The 24289-nt window shown below is 38.3% G+C and overlaps 2 protein-coding genes across 3 annotated transcripts; one reads left to right on the top strand and one right to left on the bottom strand.

Annotated features, from left to right (window-relative positions):
* Window positions 1-12405: 12405 nt before the first annotated feature.
* tor1 (torsin family 1) lies at window positions 12406-18730 on the top strand. 2 transcript variants are annotated; one of them, XM_054611945.1, is made up of 5 exons: window positions 12406-12721; window positions 15514-15779; window positions 15901-16076; window positions 16675-16802; window positions 16928-18730. In XM_054611945.1, exons 1-5 carry the CDS (start codon window positions 12523-12525, stop codon window positions 17170-17172), a joined length of 1014 nt encoding a protein of 337 aa, XP_054467920.1. In that variant the 5' UTR covers window positions 12406-12522; the 3' UTR covers window positions 17173-18730. The 2 variants fall into 2 exon arrangements, with proteins under 2 accessions (XP_054467920.1, XP_054467921.1); XM_054611946.1 differs by lacking the exon at window positions 12406-12721 and adding an exon at window positions 13831-14124.
* A 2811-nt stretch (window positions 18731-21541) lies between these two features.
* nsa2 (NSA2 ribosome biogenesis homolog (S. cerevisiae)) lies at window positions 21542-24091 on the bottom strand. The gene is made up of 6 exons (XM_054612399.1): window positions 23939-24091; window positions 22829-23016; window positions 22592-22742; window positions 22298-22477; window positions 21937-22129; window positions 21542-21831 (listed from the first exon to the last, which is right to left on the bottom strand). The coding sequence occupies exons 1-6, from the start codon at window positions 23939-23941 to the stop codon at window positions 21764-21766; spliced, it is 783 nt and encodes a 260-aa protein (XP_054468374.1). The 5' UTR covers window positions 23942-24091; the 3' UTR covers window positions 21542-21763.
* Window positions 24092-24289: the final 198 nt, after the last annotated feature.

The following is a 24289-nucleotide window of genomic DNA, read 5'->3' as shown; positions in this document are numbered from 1 at the left end:
CTCTTATCAGCGTCTGTCTGAGTCACATTCACAGTTCAATCAGCACTCTGAGTTTGTGACTCCTTCTCTCTGTAACAGCATTTATTATCTCTGTTTGTGTGTGTGACTGTGAGCATAGGGGGTCAAAGAGCAAAGGAGAGAGAGTAAATGAAAAGAATTCCCAGAGTTGCGAGGTATAAAGGTTGCAGATGGCTTAAGCGACCTCTCGCTCTCCATCTTTGTCAGGAAAAATGAAGGCAATTAACTGTTATCTCACAGCTGAGCCGTTTTTGGAGTCCCTCAGTGTCACTTCACAGCTTTTAGTAGGAGAGTTACTACTTATCTGTTTGAGACAGTGTCTCCACCGGAGCAGACGGAATGAAACATCCTCCTTGGTTCTGGTACTTGATGTGAAATTTACTAAAATATTGTATTTGTACCTCTATTTTACCAGCATTCAGAGGTAAATATTGTATTTTTCATCCAAGTGAATTAGTTTGAAAGCTACAGCACATTCCATCTACAAAGGAAATTCAAAGCAAGGCAATATAAGTATTAAAGGATTAGTTTTTAAATTAACACATATAAAGAGTTTGGTGTTCTCTAAAACCACAATCGAATGCCATTTATTGCTTTGAACATTCATTTGATTCTCAGAAAATGTCCTTATAATGGCTTCAACCATACCCAACAGTACTTAAAGTAGTATTTTGCTCCACCGACATTAAAATGCTGCCTACATGTTGCATATAAAGCATAATGCATAATGATCTTATAATACAATGCACTCTCTGAGAGGAACAGTTCTGCATTGTGAATACTTTTATTAATTATTTACGGTAATTTCACTCATAATACTTTTGTAAATTGATTTAAGTAACGTTTAAAATGTTACAATACTGTGCTTTATTTATTGATAAGTTATCTTTAACCTGCACTAACCGATTCTTTTGGCCACTTGGGGGCTAAAGGGTTACATTAAGGAATCACCAAAAGTGAAAACAGTTCATCCTCTGGGGAACATGAATTTGTAATGGTAATCCATCCAACCGTTGCTGAGATATTTGACTCAAAACCCAAAAATGTACGACCTCATGGTGGTCCTAGCATAAAAGAAATCAGGGGCTCACTGAAGTCCATTTGATTCTTCCTCTGGGGACAATGAATGTCTCTTTAATTCACCCAATATGTGTTGAGATATTTCAGTCTGGACCATTACCTTCCCATGAGTCCCTCTGGCCTGTCCTGTCAGTAGCTGATGAAGGACAGCCGGTGGAGCAGGTGGGTGTAAAACAAGCCCTGTGTTTGTTTGTTTTCTCACCCCCACCCCCACCTGCTGCTGCTGCTTCCTCCTCTCATTTATTTTGGGCTCCCCCCTCATATCATCCCTCACATCTCTGGTCTGTGGCAGGTTGTTCCCAAGACCCTCTCCCAGCAGGGATTCACACATGGCAGATAGATGGTTCACTCCTGCGTCTGATCCACTAGTGGCTCTGCATCCATTCACAATCATAAAGGTTACTCGTAAAGACATAACCACACATACTGATTGCCTGGTTTCATTGAATCGTAACTTATTTGTGGTCATTTTTGTGGCTACTTTTTAACAGCCAGTCTCGTCTCTGCTGAAGTTGCGATCGATGCACCTGTTTGGAGAATCCATGACCCCAATTCAGTGTGTGTTTGTTTAGCTTTTAGACCAGAAGGACACTCACTCACATTCACATACACATTAACACACACACACACACACACACACACACACACACACACACACGAACAAACAAGACTGAAAGGGCCAGTTACTTTCAAAGTCCCCACAGGTGTGTTTGGCTGTCCCTGTCCTTTCACTACTCCCTTTCTTCATATTTGTTTGGTCTTTTTCTTTTAGCTGTCACCTTGAAAACCCACTTTTCAGTTTTTGTTTGGTTTGAGAATTTGCTCATGTGACCTCACGGTGCCTCACAGACTAGAGTCATTTAAAGAAATCAAACACATTATTAATGTCTTAGGCATTTTCGTGTCATGGAGGCATAAAACTAGCTATTTATCATGTTCTATGAACATATGTGACAGCACACTGGCTCTTATTCCAACAGAGCAACTTTGGTGAATTATTTTTATTATAAGAATAAGGAACAAACAAGCACTTTCCCAAAAGACAACAGGTCAAAAACGACTTTAAAACTGAAAAACGTCTCTTAAAGTGTGAAACTGAAAATATTAAACATTTATTTTCAATTCCTTGGAGACCAATTTGTGATTTGTGATATTGGCCTATACAAAAACATATTTAAATAATAATTGAACACAGATATTCTTTTAATCTCCTCCCCAAAATCGTATGCCCCGTCACCGTTTCTATAGTTACAGCTTGTTCCATAACATGACAGATGATGTCATCATTTCTTGATCAGCCGGATTTGTGACATCACATATGACATCATTGGGCAAGCTTAGAAAGTTTATAAATAGAAGTAGGGACAGATAATCTGACGAGCTGGGTCCACTAGGCTCCCTTAGATGGAATGACATGGACCTCCCCCACAGCGCCACACACGACTTGAGTCGCCACTGGCCCCAGCGTTTTCCCCCCTCCGGGGGATGGCTAGTTGGTGCGCAAAAACGAGCCGGAGGGAAGCCGTACTCAACTCGTCTCTTTGGGTCCGAGCTGTGGATGCAGGAGCCCCGCTGCATTCCATCTTCGTAAGCGGTCACACTGCATTTTAACATCGGTTAAAACTAAAGCAGTCATTGCAATAACGTGGGATGTTTACTAAGCTGACTGCTGTTCTAAATATTCATGGTTTAGCAATGGGTTACTTTACTTTAAGGTTAATATTTGGACTTTGTTGCCTTTACTATAGTACAGCCGAAGATAGACAGGAAAAGGTGAGAGAGAGGGTAGCATGGTTGACACTCAACCAGGGCCGCTGTGGCGAGGACTCATTCTTTGTACATAGGGCACATGTTGCACATGCGTGCTGGAGAAAAACAAATGTGACTGTGTCCTTATTGTGCAGTGACAAGTGCCAGAAGCATCAATTCATGAAATTTGGTCAGTTCTGTCATGTGCAATCAAATCTTTTACCTTCACAAAGTTTGCGATTTCTCTCCTACTAAACAAACAGCTTGTACCTGTTTTAACTATCCAAGACATTTCTGTACTTATTATATCATACATTTTAAAAGGCAACAACGATCTACGTCTGTCAGTGACAGAAAAAAGTAAAAATTCTTCTCACTTTCATTGTAATGCATTTCCTCTTAATAGTTTTTTACATTGTGGTCACAGCCCATGGAGTTTAAGTCAAATTTGGCATGTTTTTCGGGCCTTTTAAAACAACATATAACCACTATTCAGCATCAGCGGTTTTGCTGATTTATTAGCTCACACCAACTCAAGGCTTGTGTTGGAGCTTGTTTTCTCAACCTGGAAGCAAAAGAGTGATTCGTTTTCTTCACATTAAGTCCCAAAAGTATTGCTGTACCGAGAAAAGTCAACATTTTCTTTTTTCAAAATAAAAGCAAGAAAGTGTGTGAGCAGAGTGTTACACGGCCGTCTATGTGGGTGAGTATGTTTTAATACAGCACATTAATGTTTTTTGGCTTTGGTCCAGCTTCAACCTCATAGCTCCCTCCATAAGGTTTTTTACAAATGTCAGCCAAGCATGTTAAGTTAAATGTGTTCGCCAACAGGACAGGTCCACAGTGGATATTATGTCAGTTGGTTCAAGATTAATATTTTAAAATGACTGTAACGCCAAGAGACATTCAGATTATTCATAATGTTACAACAAATCTGCAAAACTGCAGATTCAGGTGATAATTCTCTTTAGGATCATCACTATGAGCGACCCTTTCCACTTTGCCACACAGTTTTCACATTGACATGATGTATTGTTATAAAAGATATTGATTTTAACTGCTTTAAATTGAAGTAAAAAGTGAAACAAATTATACACAGTAGAAACAGAAAAACAAATGTCGCTGCAATAACACGCTGTGGATCACGATTGTGTCACGGGTCACACATGTACATGCTTTCAGAATATAAAAAAATGAGTCCGGAGGAAACAATTGTGAATAACAATATGACCAGGCATGGCATTATAAAGATCCTCTTTGCACTCGACTCTGCCTTCTCGCCATCGCCCCCCCATTTCCCTTGGTCTGGGAGGTCGGCTGCGGGGAGCGTCCACCACCTGAGAGAGGAAGGCTGCAGCGGATGTTAGATATGAAATCACTTCCTTCTCTGGGTCTGAATATAGTTATGATGTGGTACAGAGGGGATGTTTACATAGCGGACTGCGGGGGCTCCTCACACAATGGGGACAGCATGTTTGTTGGATGACGACAGGCGTTGTATTGTGGTACCAAATATATTCTCTCTCTCTCTCGTTCTCTGTCTTTAAGTCGAGCTCCACTTAGCCCCTTTGTTGCTCTGTATTGTCCTGTTGCATGCTGGGATATCTGTGTTTCGCTGTGGAGCATTCTGTATGGAGGACGAGCGATGCCTTGACATTTGTTCGGCAGCCTGCAGAAAACACATCTCACTCATTTGAACACGCTGTTTTTTCCATCACTTTCCGTGCTGGTTGTACAGAACAGATCTGAGAGCAGTTGTTCCAGGTTATCTGTGTCTAATGGACTCTTCCTTCCTCTCTGAGCCGTGTCTGGGCCTGTTTGATGGACTCCTTCGCTCTCCTGGGCCGCAGCGTCCATAGAGGTTTCCCTACAGTCCACTCTGTCTATGTGCGATATAACAGAACACACACACACACACACACACACACACACACACACACACACACACACACACACACACACACACCGTTGGTTTGAATTCTCTGGATGAAGATGGATTTTCTCCAGGGTTTTGCGTGACATGTGCCATATTTTAGATGAGTTTATGGGGTCCACCCTGTAGTGAGGATCCATTGGTAAGCAAAACAAGACCCCGAGGTGACCGCCATCCATTTCAGACCGTAGACAAATAGTATGTAATAGCACTTTTATGACAAAAACGATAAACTTTATTTATATAGCACCTTTTAAAACACTGTTACAAACTGCTTTACAATAAATTCACAACACATACATTATGAGAATAAAATGAACTAAAGGCCAAAAACATAGAGAGTAAAACGAACTGATCACAGAATATTTGTTTTTAAAAAGTGGGGTCTTAAAAGTGAGACACAGTTTGGAGCCCTGATATCCTCACGTAGGTCTTTCCACACTCCACCCTGACTGCAAAAGGATCTATCACCTATATGTAAGTATATCGACCTTGGTACGATAGATCATTAAACAGCTTCTTTAGTATATTAAATCTTCACACGTTTTAAACCTGCATTAACTGATTTTTTTTTTCGCCACTTGAAGGTAGCACAGCACAGGTTCTTCAGTCTCTTGATGACCTAAAAAATGATGCCCGTTGTTGCCATATTTAATACTGGTTTGGAAGGAAGTGAACTAACTCAATTAACACAGTTTTACTTTACATTTTTATAAATAAAACATTCAAGGAACAGGATTTCTACTTGAGATTAATCAGCAACAATGATATGAGTTGAGTGCTAACAGACCACACTGCTGCATTTTATCTATAATTATAAAAATCTATATAACATTGACTAAATTAAATACAGATAAATATACTTTGGATGATTGATTGCAATGCTGAAGGTTTTCCTGAAGAAGCACAGGTACCATTGAGACATTTCTCAGTTTGCTCTGATCATGCGTACTGTGGATGCTTCATGTTCTACATAATCTGGTATTATCTCCGGATAAATCGTACAATTCAATTAGCAACATATTCTTCCTAAAACTGTTTTGCAAGAACATTTCTACAATTTTACTATTATGATACTAGTATCGTTTGCATGTAATTATTCAAGGTATTTACAGTACGCTGCTTTGAAAAAAAACTCAGCTATGATGCAAAATCTAACTGAACTTATTTTATTTTTTATAAAATATATTTTTTGAATAACATTAAATATATGATATTAACAACAGTGAATGCTCATACTTTTTTATTTCATGAATATTCTAAATGTAATATCTTAGCATTCCTACTTTATGCATTTATTGATAATTCAACCACCTGGTCCGGCATATTTTTAGACAGTAAATTTTTTTTATTATTTAATAATTTCAGCATACATTTTATGGGATAACATTAAATATATAATTCTTAAACCAATTAGGGTTTTTTTTTTGCAAATATTCAATCTTAATTACATTATTAGCTTTACTCCCGTTACCATGAAATCACAATTGACATATTTTGTATAGCATGTTTTTAGAAAATGATATGCCCCTTAGTGGAAGTTACATAAATCTGTTCAGATTCTGAATCTATGAGATGTTGAGAAAAAATATGCCAACCTCTGAAAATTACACCAAACAACAGTTCTTGTGTCTGTAGTGACTTTTTTGTTGCTACTTCCTGCAGAAAGGTGAACTGAAAAGGCATGTTTCAAAGACACAGCGACATCTAGTGGATTTATGTAGCATAACATACCTAAACTAAGTGGTAGAGAATGCTTAATATGGATTATATAAATTCAACACATTATTCAATAAGTTACAGTGACACAAATGTGCTCACTGTTAACAGAAGAGTGCACACTGACACTGACAAATATGTGAGTGTAGATTTTATATGTAAAAACTGGTGCATGAAATTGAATTTTATTAGGATTTATGATTGAACAATATTGTTATAGTGACTTTTTAAGAATAAAGCAATACTGTTTTATCAACTTTAATGCTGAAACAAGTGATTTTCATATGAAAAAGAAAAACACTGTTGCAAAAGAACACAGTGTTTTCTTTGCACTATTTTTGGACTTTATACAAATACAAAATGTCACTGAATCAGCAGATCTTCAGTCTGAGTTGAATATTTACAGCTTTTACAGCAAACGATAAGAGAGATAAGCAGATTTTTTTTTTCGTTTTATTGCCTCAGTTATTGGACGTTTATATGCACTAAATGTGGGCAAAACCGGAGTACCAGGAGTAAACCCGTACCTACCACCACAGTAGACAACACACAAACCCAGAAAGGCTCCGGCCTTCTCACCTCCTGCTCCACTGGTCTCTGTCTCTGTCTCTGTATGATGAAGGACAGAGGACAGTGGAGGAGACGGTCTAATATAATTATAATTATAATTATTATTATTATTAATTATTAATAAAAACAATATCAATTCATATTTCCCTAAAATGGAAATATCTCAACATTGCACTGAGCACATTAGAGTAAATGTAAGTTACTTTCCAACACTGGACAATTGATCAATTATTGATATAAAAATGTTGATGAACAGTGACTGACTTTTATAACATTCAGGTCTTCTCTTACATTCCCTTTTCAAATTGTTGCCCATGAGCAAGTTGGTCGATTGGTCGTTACTGAAATATTTCAACAACCACACTACTGGATGGATTGCCATGACTTTTTAGAAGCCAACATGCATGACAATGAGAGCCACAGTAAGATTACCAGTGAATTGTTGCACTTAAAAGCATCACATACCACTCAAAGTGCAACATAATGTGACGTATTCAGGATGGAAAAGTACTGACATAAAAATGTATTTTTAGACCACAGCCAGTGAAACAATGCTTTCATGATTCAGTATTGTAATGACTTTTTTTCCCTTTCCAATTTCCATAACCTCAGTGGTGGAAGATTTTGTATTTATTGTAATTCAGTTATTTGTGTGTTTTGCACTTTCCAAAAGACATTTTGAAATCCCCTGTGGACTCTAAAGGGAAAAGCAGTTGGCAGATAAAAGCAGAGCCCCTCCTGGTGGTGTAAAGCGGTATAACAATTAAAATACAAACGAGTAACTGCACACTTCTGTCTTTTCTATTTTTTGAACAGATGATACTCATTGCTATCTAATCCATCTTTCCTATCAAGTCTCTTATCTCCTGATCTTCTCTCTGTAGATCCTCTCATTGTTCACTTCACAGGAATGTGCTTCGGCCCTGGCTTGATTCTTTAAGTGGTCAGTGTGAGCGTCCACAGGGTGGGGGTTAAGGCTATGGGTTAGGTGAGGTGAACAGAAGGGGAGTTGAGGGTCAGTGTGGTGGCAGTGCCCTCTGTTCATAGTGAGATTAGAGGTTGACCCCCCCACCCCCACCCTCAATCCTCCAACTCCTCCACAAGTGCCCTCTCCCATTCTTTAACTGGTGAATGAACAAACACTGGAGAAATTAGTGGGAATAAAAGACCTCCACTCAGACAATAAGATACGAGTTTCCCACCTGGTAACAAAAGAGTTAAACATCTTAAAACAATCTAAAATATTTAGCTCTGTCCGAGTCATCAAATCTTTTCCAACACCCACATTGAATAGACATTTATACTCTGCAGGCAATGTTATTCTTTCCCACTTGATCATTATTGAGTAGATGCCCAGTCAGGACCTGGACTTTGCGGGGGGGAATGCCTGTTGTGTAACAATATACACTCATATTCTATTTTAAAGACGCAATCAATCATGTTTATTCGTCACATACACAAGCTTACACCGTGCAATGCTTAGTGAAACTCTTCTGTCCCTAGCTGATATAGAATATAACATTAAAGTACAGAATCATTAATAGGAAACAATGTAGCAATGCATCATATATTAGTACGATTCAGAGAAATGAAACAGTTTTAGAAACAACAAAAACCTGTACTTTATTGTTTGTGCTAATTAGCTATTATCATGTTCACTTATGACACCAGAGCAGACATTATACCTGCTTAACATCAGAATGTTAGCATGCGGGCCTTTGCATTTAGCTCAAAGAGCTGCTGTACTTAAGTAGAGGCTCACATGCTGTAGACTCTTAAATCTGCCTCTTGTAAATCCCTGAACTTTGACCTAACTTTACTGAAATATAATGCGAATTGTCTGGAGAACTCTTCAACTGAGCAGCCGGTACACGTTTTTCCAAAGTAGCTCCAACTTTCGAATCACATATTTTAATTTAATTTGAGTGTCAGACTAAACATATTTCTAATACAATGTTGCATAAATGATATGCGCATGTGTACACACATGGGAGGAGGACCCTCATCCACATCAAACACACTTAGGACAATTTATAGTCTCACATCAGTATTGATATTCTTAATTATTTCAAAATGAAGGTTTATGGCCTTCTTCAGTCAGCATCTGTTGGGTTTCAATGAAAGCTTTGGGAATAACATTATAAATAACATTTTTGTTTTAATTATAAGTCAAGAATGAACCTTGATGCTCACTTAAAATGCCAATGTTTAACACATTAGTATACAGTTATACAATAAAGTCATGAAAGGAATAGTGAATAGAATCTCATTCAAAAGTTTTTCGTGAATTTCTTGTGAGTTTCTTGGAAAAATACAAGAAATCTGGGTACTTTGTTTTTCAGATGTTAACAGATAAACCAGGAAATCACTTCCAGGAGGGACAACACACCAGGCCACTTTTTTTCCACAGCTTTCACAGCATAATCATGCTCAAATCCCTCCTTTCCCTCAGAGTTATCTCGGCCCCAGGGAGTCTGGTCTTCATCACGAGTCACGGTCCCCTCTGTGGTCCTTTTCCCCTCCCTGAAGAGCCACCCTGAGGAACTCGAGGAAGAGCCCTGATCCTGGAACATAAGGAACACCATCTGACCCCGTCCACACCAGGAAGGACACGCCGCCACAATGACAGGCTGGACGAGAGGAAGGAAAAAACACCAGCAGCAGCAGAAAAACGAAGGTCCTTTGTTTGGCTTGTGCCTCATGAGACAGTCTGTGATGGCAGATTTATGAGCACCATCCTGATCAGGAGGTTGTGCCGCGAAGACTGGGAGTCAGAGTGCTATGGTGGGAGATCTAGAATAAAGTATATAGAGCCTGCTTTGAATTTATCACAGGTATTAACTTCACCTACCTCGTTTGTCTTAAACTTGGATGACATCTTAAAAGAGAAATACTCTTCGCAGCCCATAATTTGTCATTTTAGAAAATCTTGTCCAATGTTAAAGTGTCAAATCACCACGAAATCATTAAAAGAAAAACATTTTCCCTCTGACCTAGAGTGCTATTTATCTATGTTTTTTGTGTGAGTTATATCGAGATATCTGCCTTCTCTCAAATATAAGTTGGACAATATGGCACACGTTTTGTGATGCTGAAAGCTCCACAAATAAAATACATTGAAAAACTCTTCATGTAGGAGCTACTTTATGATCGATATGACCCAAACTATCTAGATTGATAAATAGAACCACAGGTAAGAGAACAAACATATATTTTTGATTTAAGGTGAACTGTCCCTTTGAAATGTTTCCCACAACAAGGCTGCCCTCTCTTTGCTACTCTATTGCTTTATAGACATTTTATTTTTCATTTGTATTTTTTTTATTGCAAATTTAAAATAAACCTGTTCTTGGTTAAGCTGTCTCACCATCCACATGTTATCCTCAAAATGTGCCAAAGCCCAGCAGAGCCCGGGGCTACAGAGGCTGCAAAGAGGGTGAGTTACTTGAGGAAACATTTGGTACCTATAAACTATACGCTCTCGTATAGACGAGCCTGATCCAGAGAGTAAAAACATAATTATGGAATAAAAAGGTTTCCAGAGAGGATGACCTTATGACTCAGAGCAAAAAGAGTGCATTACCTCATATTGTCAAAATAATGTCTGACATTTCAAATATATCAAGTCAAGTCACGTTCAAGATTTCAATATGTATAACCATATATCGCATATATTGCCTCAATGGGCTTTAAAGGCCTCAGCAGCAGCAGTTCCTGACCCAGCGAAGGCTCTCTAAGAGGACAAACTCCCCAAATATAAACTGGGTCAGAAGTCACTGCTGGCCAGTACTGAATTAGAAATGTCAAAGCTGCTACACATAATATTCCCCTTTGCTCTGAGTGGATTTAAAACCCTGGTTCAGTGACAGAGTGTGACAAGTTTACTTTCTCTAAAGCTCTTTTATATTCAAATTAAACTTGCCCCATACCACAATGTTGCAATAAGAATTGGACGAAAGAGAGGGCATTAATCATCAACATAGACACAACCTCAACCTTTCTCAACCCACTCAGTGTCAAGTGGCTTCATATTTGGCTCCTTGGGTGCATTCCTCCTCCATAACTGATCCAGAGGTATGCATTGCTTTCAGATTGTTTAACTAATAGAAGCTTGAGGAGGACAATGTTAGTATGATTAGTTTTACTTTTAAATACTTTAAGTATATTTTGATCATTTATTTGGGCCACATGCAAACCCCTCTTTGCAGTGATCAACTGCCCTCTACTGGCAGGTGTGATTTTAATAATATAATATAATCCCTTTTTTTTTTTTTTTTTTTTTTTTTTTTTTTTTTTTTTTAACAGGAGGGGGACAATAATTAACCATTAAGTAGTCATAGGTTAAATCTTCTCCGTGTGATCTGTGCACCACCGTTTTGTGCATTAAGTGTTTGTATTAGTCTTATTTCCAGCAATTACTAGGCGCCTGTAAAGCACTTTAATACAATTTCATTTTGATTTGATATACAGTACCAGTCAAAAGCTTGGACACACCTTCTCATTCAATGGTTTTTCTTTCTTTCTTTTTTTTATTTTTTTCTACATTGTAGATTAATATTGAAGACATCCAAACTATGAAGGAACACATATGGAATGATGTGGTAAACAAACAAATGCTCAACAAACCAGAATATGTTTTATATTTTAGATTCTTCAAAGTAGTTGAATGAGAAGGTGTGTCCAAACTTTTGACTGGTACTGTACATAATACATAAGAACATAAAGTCCACCTGAAATGACTTGTGATTCATTTTCTTTCACCTTACCCATACCTTCCCACTTAAGCCAATGTGTTTCTGCACTATTACAATTCATATATGACATTATTTCATACACAGCACCCTTTAAAACATCTTGTTACTGTTATTCAAAATGACATTTGTATGTGGCAGAAAAAGTGAATGGATGCTGAATGGATAAGGTATGATAAAATGTCAAAATAAAAAAAACTCACACCTTCTCATTCAACTACTTTGAAGAATCTAAAAATATAAAACATATTCTGGTTTGTTGAGCATTTGTTTGTTTACCACATAATTCCATATGTGTTCCTTCATAGTTTGGATGTCTTCAATATTAATCTACAATGTAGAAAAAAATAAAAATAAAGAAAACCCATTGAATGAGAAGGTGTGTCAAAACTTTTGATTGGTACTGTATTTCTTTATGTTATTTTATTTACTTTCTAAATTTAATGGATAAGGTATGATAAAATGTCAAAATAAAAAAAACTAGTGGGCCTTAATTTACCCGCAGGTGAACGTCACCTTTAGACTCTGACGTCACGTAAGCGCCTTATGTGAATGAAAACCACAGCGCCTCCACCGGCAGCAGGCGGTACTGCGTGGACTCAGAGGGCTTTTGGTAAACCATTCCACACGCTAACAACACTGCGCTTCTTTTTCTTTTCTTTTTGGACTCTCCACGTTGGATTAAGCGGTGATTTCTCTATAATGAACCCGAGGAAGAGGCACGTCCTGCTGCTGTGGATGCTGGTCTGCTGCGGCAAAGCGGAGGCGATCGAGCCCATCAGCACCAGCATAGCTGTGGGCATGGCTGCGGCTCTCACAGGCTTCTTGGCCAGCTACCAGAACATCTTCTACTATTTCCACGAGTGCTGTCGACCCGAGTGGATTTATTTCAACAGGACAGGTGAGGCATTTAAACCACAACACAGTCACATAATCACATTTAAACCACAACACACATTTAAACCATAACACATTCACATAAAACACAGTCACATAATCACATTTAAACCACAACATAATCACATTTAAACCACAACACATTCACATAATCACATTTAAACCACAACATAATCACATTTAAACCATAACATAATCACATTTAAAACAACACATTCACATAATCACATTTAAACACAACATAACACATTTCACATAATCACATTTAAACCACAACATAATCACATTTAAACCACAACATAATCACATTTAAACCATAACACAGTCACATAATCACATTTAAACCACAACACACATTTAAACCATAACACATTCACATAAAACACATTCACATAATCACATTTAAACCACAACACATTCACATAATCACATTTAAACCACAACACATTCACATAATCACATTTAAACCACAACACATTCACATAATCACACATTCACATAATCACATTTAAACCACAACACATTCACATAATCACATTTAAACCATAACACATTCACATAAAACACATTAACATAATCACATTTAAACCACAACACATTCACATAATCACATTTAAACCATTTAACAACATAATCACATTTAAATTCACATAAAACACATTCACATAATCACATTTAAACCATAACACATTCACATAATCACATTTAAACCATAACACATTCACATAATCACATTTAAACCATAACACATTCACATAATCACATTTAAACCATAACACATTCACATAATCACATTTAAACCATAACACATTCACATAATCACATTTAAACCATAACACATTCACATAATCACATTTAAACCATAACACATTCACATAATCACATTTAAACCATAACACATTCACATAATCACATTTAAACCATAACACAGTCACATAATCACATTTAAACCATAACACAGTCACATAATCAAATATTATACATCATGAGTTTGCTGAAGAAGTGCCTCCAGTGTTGAAAAAAATGTGCACAGCAAATTGTAATAATTGCATTTAGTCTATTTAGTCTCCATTTGGACATTCTCGTGTTGTTTTGTCGCGCGTTTATGACGTATGCGGAAGTCCCCCGTCGTAGAGAAGCTGTCCGGTTTGTAGCGCGCTGGTGTTTAGGGTCGTTTAAAACAACAACACAAAAGCACCATTTCTCCGGGGTTTGGCTTTGCGAAAATGAACGCAGGACGCTTGTGTTTGCTGTTGCATGTTTTGATGTGCACCAGTTTGGTCGTGCACACGTTTGAGCCGTTCACGACAACACTGGCTGTGGGTGTCGGTGCGGCTCTGGGGAGGAAGATCTACTATTATTTCACAGAAAGCTGCGATTCGAATTGGATAGACTTCAATGCAACAGGTGAGCATGTGCAGCATGCAGAAGACTGTGGAGAGAGAGAGTTTGTTTGCATTTAATGTGGAGTCTAGGCAACAAGGGAAAGTTCATAGTGAAACCTAAATGTTACATTACATTACATAACATTACATTACAGTCATTTAGCAGACGCTTTTATCCAAAGCGACTTACAGGAAGTGTATTCAACATAGGTATTCAAGAGAACTACTAGTCACCAGAAGTCATAAGTGCATCTCCTTTCTTAAACAAGCATCTCAAAGCATAAACCAGAGCAAAAGTATAGTGCAGAGGCAAATTACTACGAAAACAATAATTGCAACAGACTAATACGAATACAATAAGTGCTACAAACTACTACGAATAGGATAAGTGCAGTAAACGAATACGAATTCAATAAGTGCAGCGAACTGATACGAATACAGTGAGTGCAACAACTAATACGAATGCAATAAGTGCTACGAGGAAGGCTCAGGGTAGTACTTCTTGAAGAGGTGAGTTTTCAGCCTGCGCCTAAAGATGGGCAGCGACTCTGCTGTCCTGACGTCAGTGGGGAGTTCATTCCACTTAACAACAAACACTTTCAGTTCAGGATTTCAGTCAGATAGAGGAGTTTATTGCATCTGTTTTAAATGAATGACACCTCTGTATATTGGTACTCTATTGAAAGTTACTGTGAGGAACTTTAATATAATAATGATGCCTCCATATGACCCTTTTAAGCAAAAGAGACCACCAACAAGAAGATTGTCTATTTATTTTTGAGTTATTATCAATGATTGTCAACGACACAACCCTGCTGCAGAAATCAACACAAAATTATTATAATAAAGTTCCTCGTAGTAGCTTTACATTTTTATTCCTTTTGATACGTTGATTCATTGTTTGGTTATAAAATGCACCACCGTTTTGTGCATTAAGTGTTTGTATTAGTCTTATTTCCAGCAATTACTAGGCGCCTGTAAAGCACTTTAATACAATTTCATTTTGATTTGATATACAGTACCAGTCAAAAGTTTGGACACACCTTCTCATTCAATGGTTTTTCTTTTTTTTTTATTTTTTTCTATATTGTAGATTAATATTGAAGACATCCAAACTATGAAGGAACACATATGGAATTATGTGGTAAACAAACAAATGCTCAACAAACCAGAATATGTTTTATATTTTAGATTCTTCAAAGTAGTTGAATGAGAAGGTGTGTCCAAACTTTTGACTGGTACTGTACTTGTATCAAATATATATATGTGGCTTTTGTTTAAGATCTCATTTAATAACTAAATGGATCAGTTACTTACTAAACAGTTTCCGGGTGGAGATTCTGAGAAAGGTGTTCCAGTCAGGCGTTTGCAGCCACTAATCCTTGTTGACTTTGTGCTGTGCACTCTCTAGGTCTTCAAGTCGACCTGGAAAGCAAACTGTTCGGACAGCACATTGCGTCACGCATCATCCTGAAAGCTGTGACCGGATTCATGAGCAACGACAACCCGAAGAAGCCCCTGGTGCTCTCTCTGCACGGATGGACCGGTACTGGGAAGAACTTTGTTAGTCAGCTGATTGCTGACAACATCTTCAATGAGGGAATGAAGAGCAGCTTCGTTCACATTTTCACGTCTGAACTTCACTTCCCACATTCAAGTAAATTTGATACCTACAAGGTATGAATGACGATGAATCCAGATCAGATAGAATCCATTTACTTTCAATTGAAACTCAGTGATATTCTTATGTTTGGCCTTTTTTTTTAATATATGTGAATATGCTACTGTTTCTCCTCAGTCTCAGCTACAGCAGTGGATCAAAGGCAACGTCAGCAACTGTGGACGCTCCATGTTCATCTTTGATGAGATGGACAAGATGCATCCTGGCTTGATTGACAGCATAAAGCCGTACCTGGACTACTACGACAAGCTGGATGGAGTTTCTTATCGGAAAGCCATCTTCATCTTCCTCAGGTGAAAAGCTGAAAGCATTCCAGTCCGACCTTTCAGACGTTTTCATTTGAAGCAAAAATATATCAATCCAGGGAAAAGTGTGTATCAGTTGTTTGTTTATAGATACACATTAATAGCAATTACTGAAAGGAAAAAAACAAACAAACACCACAACAGTTTTATGCAGTAAGAAAGGAGAAGTTTAGGTAAGAAACTGGAGGTCTTAAACTGTGTGTGAACATCCCAAAATGAGTGATATTAAATGTAATTTTAGCATTATCTTGACAATGCGTGTGGTATTATGTGTACTTATTGAGGAGGCGTTTTTGTCGATGTTTTCCAAATTGTTTGCGAATAACAAAAAAAAACATCTGTGGTGCGTTCAATGTAGAAACGTTTTGCACCCAAATGCAGCCTTTGAATTATATTTGGCTATAGTTTGGTGTGTTCCATTAAGATATAAAAACTCAACAAATCACTGAAATATAGAAATACTTTTGTGTTTAAAACTTTCAATGTATCTGAGATCCACTCGGTGAGGACGAAGAACTGCAATCCGTTGCTGCTGCAATCAGAAGAAAAATTCTAAAATGTTCCCCGTTTCCAATCTTCCTCCTAGCAATGCCGGAGGGGAGAGCATCACACAGACGGCTTTAGATTTCTGGAAAGCGGGACGAGATCGAGAAGAGCTCGAGCTAAGAGATCTGGAAACAGTGCTCTCTCTATCAGTGTTCAACAACAAGAAAAGTGAGTATAATGAAATCAATTCCTTCTTGTTTTGCTGGATACTTTGGTTTCATCGTTCAGAAACTAGATTTGATGAGAAACATTGATTCTTTGATATTAAAGTGTCTGTAAATCTCTTCCTAAAGGTGGCTTGTGGCACACAAGTTTGATCGACAAGAACTTGGTGGACTTTTTCGTCCCGTTTCTGCCTCTGGAGTACCGGCACGTCGTCCAGTGTGCCATGTCCGAGATGAAAGCCAGAGGAGATACGCCAGACATGAAGGTGGCAGACCTGGTGGCCAGGGATGTAGTCTACTTCCCCAAAAGTGAGAGAGTGTTCTCTGTCAAGGGCTGCAAGACGATAGAGAGCAAGTTGGACTACTACACATAATATCGGCATCCGATGGACGCTGCGCTTCGATCACTATGTGCACTTTTTTATTAAAGGAAAAACTTTCAGCCAAATGACTAAAGAGAGGAAGTGTAGCTGACTGAACTCTTGAGGAAGTCTCTGTGGTGGTTTCTCTGTTTGACCTTTGTGGCCACATGGAGGTTTTTATCGGGGCCTTCTCCAATATCGCATATCGTTTACACTGAATGCAAAAGGCTGCTGGAGGAGAAGAGCGCCAGTTGAATGAGAAAATTACAAGACTGGAATGCTATCCTTTTGTAGGTGGTTACGGGGTTTGATGGTTTCTTCATGTCTCACCACAGTATGGGTCTCACAGGATGATTTGTTTTCCTGAGCTTCTTAATGAATACCAGGGTGTCACTCTGTCAGTAGAACCATGGCATGTCACTGTTGTGCATTTGTCTATTTTTAATGTGTACTCCATTTATGTGGATTACTGGGAAGACCTGGCCTTAATTCTTTTTAAATTTCACATTGTTTTTTTTTGTTTTTTTTAGATTTACTGAGTTATTTTACACATATGTCCACTGTTAAACGAGTTCATGAACAGGCTACGTTGGCCTTTATGTCACTATTCAAATACAGAAATACCTAATGAAGAAAACTGTTTATATGTATCATATTGAAATTAACATCAGCAAGACATGTTTTTCTATACAGTGCAGCCACACACTTAATGTCTTATTTGGTTTAATATGATACATTACAAATAGTTTCTGTTATATATGAGTAATGTACACTGCAATCAATATTTATGTGTCCATACTGAAATATTTACTGATGTAATTTTGCCTTACAGATTTTATTTGATTTACACAGTGACTGGACTAAGTACCCTGCATTTGGACACTGTGTATGAACTCTGGATCAAGACCAATGGGGTTTTTTTATTCTTAAAAAATACGGACAGTTAAGAATACCAAATTCTAATGATATTGTATATATCAGAGTTGTTGAGTATCAAATTACTTTGATTTAAAATTCAGCTAAAAGTTTTCTTTCAAAACACAATACATACATTTTGTCTTTAAAGAGGTGGAAGTCATAAGTAGTTTGGAAGGAAATGTTCTGTTGGTTCTCAAAAATCTGAAAGTTTAATGTCAGATTTTGAAACCACAAGAAAAAAAAAATGTTCTGATGTGTCTTCTGTACAATTCAACAACAGGTGAAAGAGCTTTAAGTGGACTGTGAAAGAACATTGTTAGTGTGGAGGAACAGCTAACACTAGCGAGCGTTTCTGCTGTAAACCCACCAGAAGAAAAAAAAATCACAAATAAACAATGAACTTTTCTTGCTGTCACTGTGTCTGATGCATGAAGAACATAGACCATCTTTGATGAGATGGACAGGATGCATTCTGGCTTGATTGACAGCATAAAGCCGTACCTGGAATAGTACGACATGCTTGATGGAGTTTCTTATTGGAAAGCTTTTTTTTATCTTCCTCAGGTGAAAGGCTGAAAGTATTCCGGTCTGACCTGTCAGACGTTTACATTTGAAACATAAAAAGGTATCAATCCAGGGGGAAATAGTGTCACAGGAAACAAAATGAAAAATCAGAACAGGTGCATCTTGTAATGCAGTAAGAAAGTAGAAGTGGAGGTATGAAGCTGGAGGTCTTTAACAGTTAACAGCAAAATGTATGTGCAAGATCATTATCCTAAATGAACTAACATTTAATGTTATTCTAGCAGAGTCTTGACGATTAGTTTGGTATTAAATGCTGTGATAGAGGAGAAGCTTTGTCCATGTGTTCCACAAGTCGCTTGCATTTGACAATAATGAAAAACGTTGGATCTTCTGTGGTGCGTTCAGTGTAGAAACGTTTTACACCAGTTTGCAGACTTTGAGATAGTTCTGCTTAACCATGTCCAATGTATTTGTTTATAATTTATAGGTATAGATGTGAAGTTATAAGAATGTTAGAAATAGCTGGGAATACTTCAGACACCATCTTTCTGCGTTTACTGTGACTTCTAAAAGAAGCTATGCTGGTATGTATGGACAAACAGCACACCTGTCACGTTCACATGTTTCTGTTTGTGTTTCACGCAAAGTACCAACGTATTATATTAATTAATTCCACATTCTTCTCTCTGCCCTTTGAACTCAAATCATTTAGACGTGTGCTCTCCTTTTCACTAATTGTGATGGATATACAGTGGGGGAAATAATTATTTGATTTCACGGTACATGGTCCCGTCCATCCTCCCCTCGATGCAGTGAAGTCGTCCTGTCCCCTTAGCAGAGAAACACCCCCAAAGCATAATGTTTCCACCTCCATGCTTGACGGTGGGGATGGTGTTCTTGGGGTTATAATCAGCATTTCTCTTCCTCCAAACACGGCGAGTTGAGTTGATGCCAAATAGCTCGATTTTGGTCTCATCTGACCACATTACCTTCTCCCAAGCCTTCTCTGAATCATTCAGGTGTTCATTGGCAAACTTCAGACGGGCCTGTACATGTGCCTTCTTGAGCAGGGGGACCTTGCAGGCGCTGCAGGATTTTAATCCATTAGGGCGTAGTGTGTTACCAATGGTTTTCTCGGTGGCTGTGGTCCCAGCTGTCTTGAGATCATTAACAAGTTCCTCCCGTGTAGTTCTGGGCTGATCCCTAACCTTTCTCATGATCATCGATACCCCACAAGGCGAGATCTTGCGTGGAGCCCCAGACCGAGGGCGATTGATGGTCATTTTGTGTTTCTTCCATTTCCGAATAATCGCACCAACAGTTGTCTCCTTCTCACCAAGCTGCTTTCCGATGGTCTTGTAGCCCATTCCAGCCTTGTGCAGGTCTACAATCTTTTCCCTGACGTCCTTAGACAGCTCTTTGGTCTTGCCCATGGTGGAGAAGTTGGAATCTGATTGATTGATTCTGTGGACAGGTGTCTTTTAAACAGGTAATGAATTGAGACAGATGTCTTTCATACATGTAACAAGTTGAGATTCAGAGTACTTTCTTAAAGTGAGAGGACTAATCTAACCAGTCTGTGGGAGCCAGAATTCTTGCTGGTTGGTAGGGGCTCAAATACTTATTTACCTCAATCAAATGCAAATCAATTTATAACTTTTATATAATGTGATTTTCTGGATTATTTTCTTTATATTCTGTCTCTCACTGTTAAAATAAACCTACCATAACAATTATAGATCGTTCATTTCTTTGTCAGTGGGCAAACTTACAAAATCGGCAAGGGATCAAATAATTATTTCCCCCACTGTATATCATCAATGGAAGCTTGAAAGCTTGGACTGAAATAGTTCTGTAGTAACCACGTAGGCATGTAACAATCAAATAGCTTGCGAAACACTTCTGTGCAAAGTGCAACTCTTGGCCCCCTGCCAAAATACATAAAAGAAGGCAACAGTTGTGACATCTTGAGGTAGATGCCGCCTGCAGGCCATGTCCTTCTGCCGCGGAGGGTCGGTCTGCAGTAAAAGCTTGAAGCTGTTATGAGTAAAAGTGTGTAGGAAAATGAAAAAGTAGGTCTCGACACAATGAACTTTCAAGAATCTGTATTTTGGAATTGTGGTTATTTTCATACAAGCTGTACCTCAAGTGTACCATAGCTTGCATAAGGACTAATGGGCAATGCTGTTAGTTTTTCTTATGCAATATAGTATACCAGTCTGTAGGAATGTTGACACATAAAATAGTTCCTCATTAATTTGACTTTATTCCTCCAATTCTCTACAGTTTTATTCCAGAATCCACAGGTTTGAGCTCAGCCTGGCTCAAAGTCTGAGGCCTGTTTCACGAATCTGTAGTCTGTTTTATTTTGATCCATCGATGAGATTTATCCTGCTGCTTCAGACGTCCTGTGTTATTAGAAACTACAAAAGTACTGTAAGCTGCTTCCTGCACATTTCTCCCTCAAACAACATAGTGCAGTGCACACAATGACACGGGAAGGAAGAGGAAGAAGCTTGTTTGAAAAGACAAGTGTTGTTTTACTTCTTATGTGAGCTGTGAATTTCTAGGAAAATAATAAGATTACAGTAATTAAATACATCCAACAGCATCTAAACTTGAGCCGTCTTTTGTCTTGGTAACAATGCATGCATTCTACTTTGAAATGCAATTTTACACCATTGTATTACTTCAGATAATTGCCTTCAGATCAGTCCACACTATTTTTAAGTATACACTGCTACCTGAACTGTGAGGATCGCTGGACCTAAACTCTTTACAATGAGCCCTGATTTTCTTAGCCTTCTTTTTTTAACCACATCTCTAAACCATCAGGACATCAGCAAGGGTCTGTGTGACGGTTTTCAGTGGAAAATAACTTGCTTGGCTGTTGTTTTATAATATGGATTATAATACAAGTAAAGAAAATGGACAATAATTATCAGGTGTCATATCAAGTTTATTTTTATCATATTTCACACAGTAATCACCACGTTTTTTCTTCTTCTGTTACAAAAACTGTTGTGTTCAAGCGCAGCATCAGCGATCTTCCTGTCAGTCCTGGGATTTGAAGTCCATCGCTTGTCCCTCGTCTTTGTTGTAATCAACTCGTTGCTGTTATCAGAGTTACCAGGCACAGTCTGTATAAAGGTCAAGAGTCTTATACCAGCAGGACGGCATTAATGCAGCCATCATTCTCTGGGTTATTTGTCACCTGGGCGTATTTACCTGGGAAGTAAATGAAATATTTCGGTTACAACATTATCACATTACTGCAGTGCACGTAAATCCACTGACAAATGGATTTATGAATTCATACAGATGAGCACTCACCCCAGATAACCTTTCCTCCTTGTGTAACCAAGCCCAACTCGCTGACATTGACTTCTACGACTGTTCCTTTTGTGATGACTCCTAGAGAGGTGTAGAGGGGTGAGGAGGGGTTCTTCTTCACTCCGAGGATGGGAAGGCAGAACGTGGCCTTCAGCTCTGGATGTGTGACGTGAGCTTTCTTAAAACGCAAACCCTAAAAAGTAGAATAAAGAGAGGGGTGGAGGGGGTCATTTGGGGGTTTGGTACTTAATTCAAAACAGAAATTCAACAATAAGCCTGCACGAATGTGTAGAATCAGTATTGCATTAAGAAGTGTAGAATGTTTTCATCGTGACAAACAAACATTGTCGTGCAGTCTTACCATGGGTCTGATGAAACGCTCATATTTGGGAGGTTTACGGGTGAAGCCGTCGCCGACAAAGCAGACTTTGGTGACCATTCTCTTCCAAGCTTTCTTTTGTCTCTTTCCGGTTTTGATGACTTTGAGCACTTCCGTCTCTCCCTGTGCTCGCACTTTTGGCAGGGGAACCTCCCATTTGCCCTTCGGAAAACAGAACAAAGTCGTGATTAGAAACCAGTTATGCAATATCTGCAAATCTATGTTTTGTAAAATAGCAGGTTTGATGCTGATGAGTATATTCCATCTGGTACTTACAGCCTTCTCTTTCCTCTTCTGTTTGATCATGTTGGATAGCACCTTAGCACGGGACTGTCCCTCTCTGTCTAACAGGTAGGCTGGCACTGCTCCCTCTGGGGTCTTCTCATCGTTCTTCTGCTTGGTCCTCCTCTGTTCATGCATTTTGATGCTGCAAAGATACAATACAGAATTGTTTTTCATGGTTTGTTTGTCATCATTTATAAAGACAAGCGAGGATTTCCTGTATATACTCACGTCTTCTTCATCTGGATCTTCTCTGAATGTCTCTGCTTGTGGTACAGTTTGGCCTTCAATCCAATCAGCTTCCTGGCTTTGTGGGACCGCGCGTGGACCTCACGGCTCTCCTTCTTCCTCTTCTTTTCATGGTGGTCCAAGCGGTAGCCATGCCGCTTGCGATGTAACTCAATGTGCTCGTTCTGGGGCTACACAAGGAAGTAAAAAAAAAAACATCCAATTAAAATTAACTGTAATATTATGCAAAGGTGCGGAGCAGAAATCTACAGTTTCCAGTAGAGTAAAAACTACTCAACTAAAAATAGCTAATTCTAAATTATTCTTAAATGGATCTGTAATATACTACTGATTGTAAGTCGCTTTGGATAAAAGCGTCTGCTAAATGACTGTAATGTAATGTAATCTTATGTAACAAACTACTCCTATTACGGGCCTTAAATGCTTTATTCATTTTAAAAGGCTTCCTTATTTAAAACTGGCACATTTCCATTATCTAGAAATCTATTTAAAGCTTAATTAGTAGATATAAGTTTTGAACATATCAACAAGTTTTTTTGAGCCCCATTTTTTGTAAAACAATTTCTGGTTCCAGCTTATAGTGTGACTATTTCATGCTTTACTCTTCTTTATTATATTGTAAATAGAAGACAGTTGACTTGGGTTGTTGTTTGGACACAAGAAGAAGATTTCACTTTGAGACAAATAAAGCCCCTTAGAGCAAATGTGTTGAAATGGGGCTTTTGACTTGATATATTGGTACACTGATCAATAATGAATATAGTTGTTAATTGCAGCCCTTGAACAATCACTTCCCTTCAAAAAGGTGTGGGAAAACAAATGCCAACAACATGAACAAAAACAATCATCTAACTTTACATTATCACTTTACACATAACCAACATTTAGATTTCATAATTAAATGCAATATTACGACCTATCATTAATCATAAAGGAGCTTTACACTGGATAAAACACCATAAACAACCCCGCAGCATGGCAGCCCGTCACCCTGCCACATGTGACCCACGGCTAATGCTAGCACAACATGCTAACCTGTTACAATGCCTGATTAAAGTGAATCAATGCCATTAAAAGCGCCTGTCTTCTTACCATGTTGTGTTTGAGGAGTTAAGGGTTGCAGAGAATACTTCGCAGGTGGTGGTAGTTTGGAAGGCGCAGAATATTTGGTGTTTTTTGGGGGGCTGGGGTGGTTTCGATGTTGTTATCCCCGTAGCCGATACTTAGAGGAAGTACGTCATTCAGACGCACCGGATGGTCCGTTCGTTTAATGTGTCCGGCGTCGCCTTAACAAACTCGTACCGTGACACTGAATTGTTTTAAAAACCAACTAGGTTATTTTAAAAAATATACATTGAATACATAATTGATTCTTAACTTTATATACGTATATTAAACATGTTTAGGATGTTTTGAAATTGACGGAACGGATTTTGTTTTCGG

This window comes from Anoplopoma fimbria, chromosome 14 (assembly GCF_027596085.1).
Source record: "Anoplopoma fimbria isolate UVic2021 breed Golden Eagle Sablefish chromosome 14, Afim_UVic_2022, whole genome shotgun sequence".
In the NCBI taxonomy this organism is placed as follows: Eukaryota; Metazoa; Chordata; class Actinopteri; order Perciformes; family Anoplopomatidae; genus Anoplopoma; species Anoplopoma fimbria.
The sequence above is the reverse complement of the archived record's forward strand: the minus strand, read 5'-3'. Positions and strand labels throughout refer to the sequence as shown.

Bases quoted from the DNA above. Each gene is read 5' to 3' on its own strand.
- nsa2 (XM_054612399.1), bottom strand. The intron at 22,130-22,297 runs GTAAGACTGCAC...TCTACTTTTTAG, and splicing joins AGCGTTTCATCAGACCCATG to GGTTTGCGTTTTAAGAAAGC. The intron at 21,832-21,936 runs GTGAGTGCTCAT...TTTACTTCCCAG, and splicing joins AGGAGGAAAGGTTATCTGGG to GTAAATACGCCCAGGTGACA.
- tor1 (XM_054611945.1), top strand. From the start codon at position 12,523: ATGAACCCGAGGAAGAGGCACGTCCTGCTGCTGTGGATGCTGGTCTGC. The intron at 12,722-15,513 runs GTGAGGCATTTA...TGCACTCTCTAG, and splicing joins GATTTATTTCAACAGGACAG to GTCTTCAAGTCGACCTGGAA. The intron at 15,780-15,900 runs GTATGAATGACG...GTTTCTCCTCAG, and splicing joins GTAAATTTGATACCTACAAG to TCTCAGCTACAGCAGTGGAT.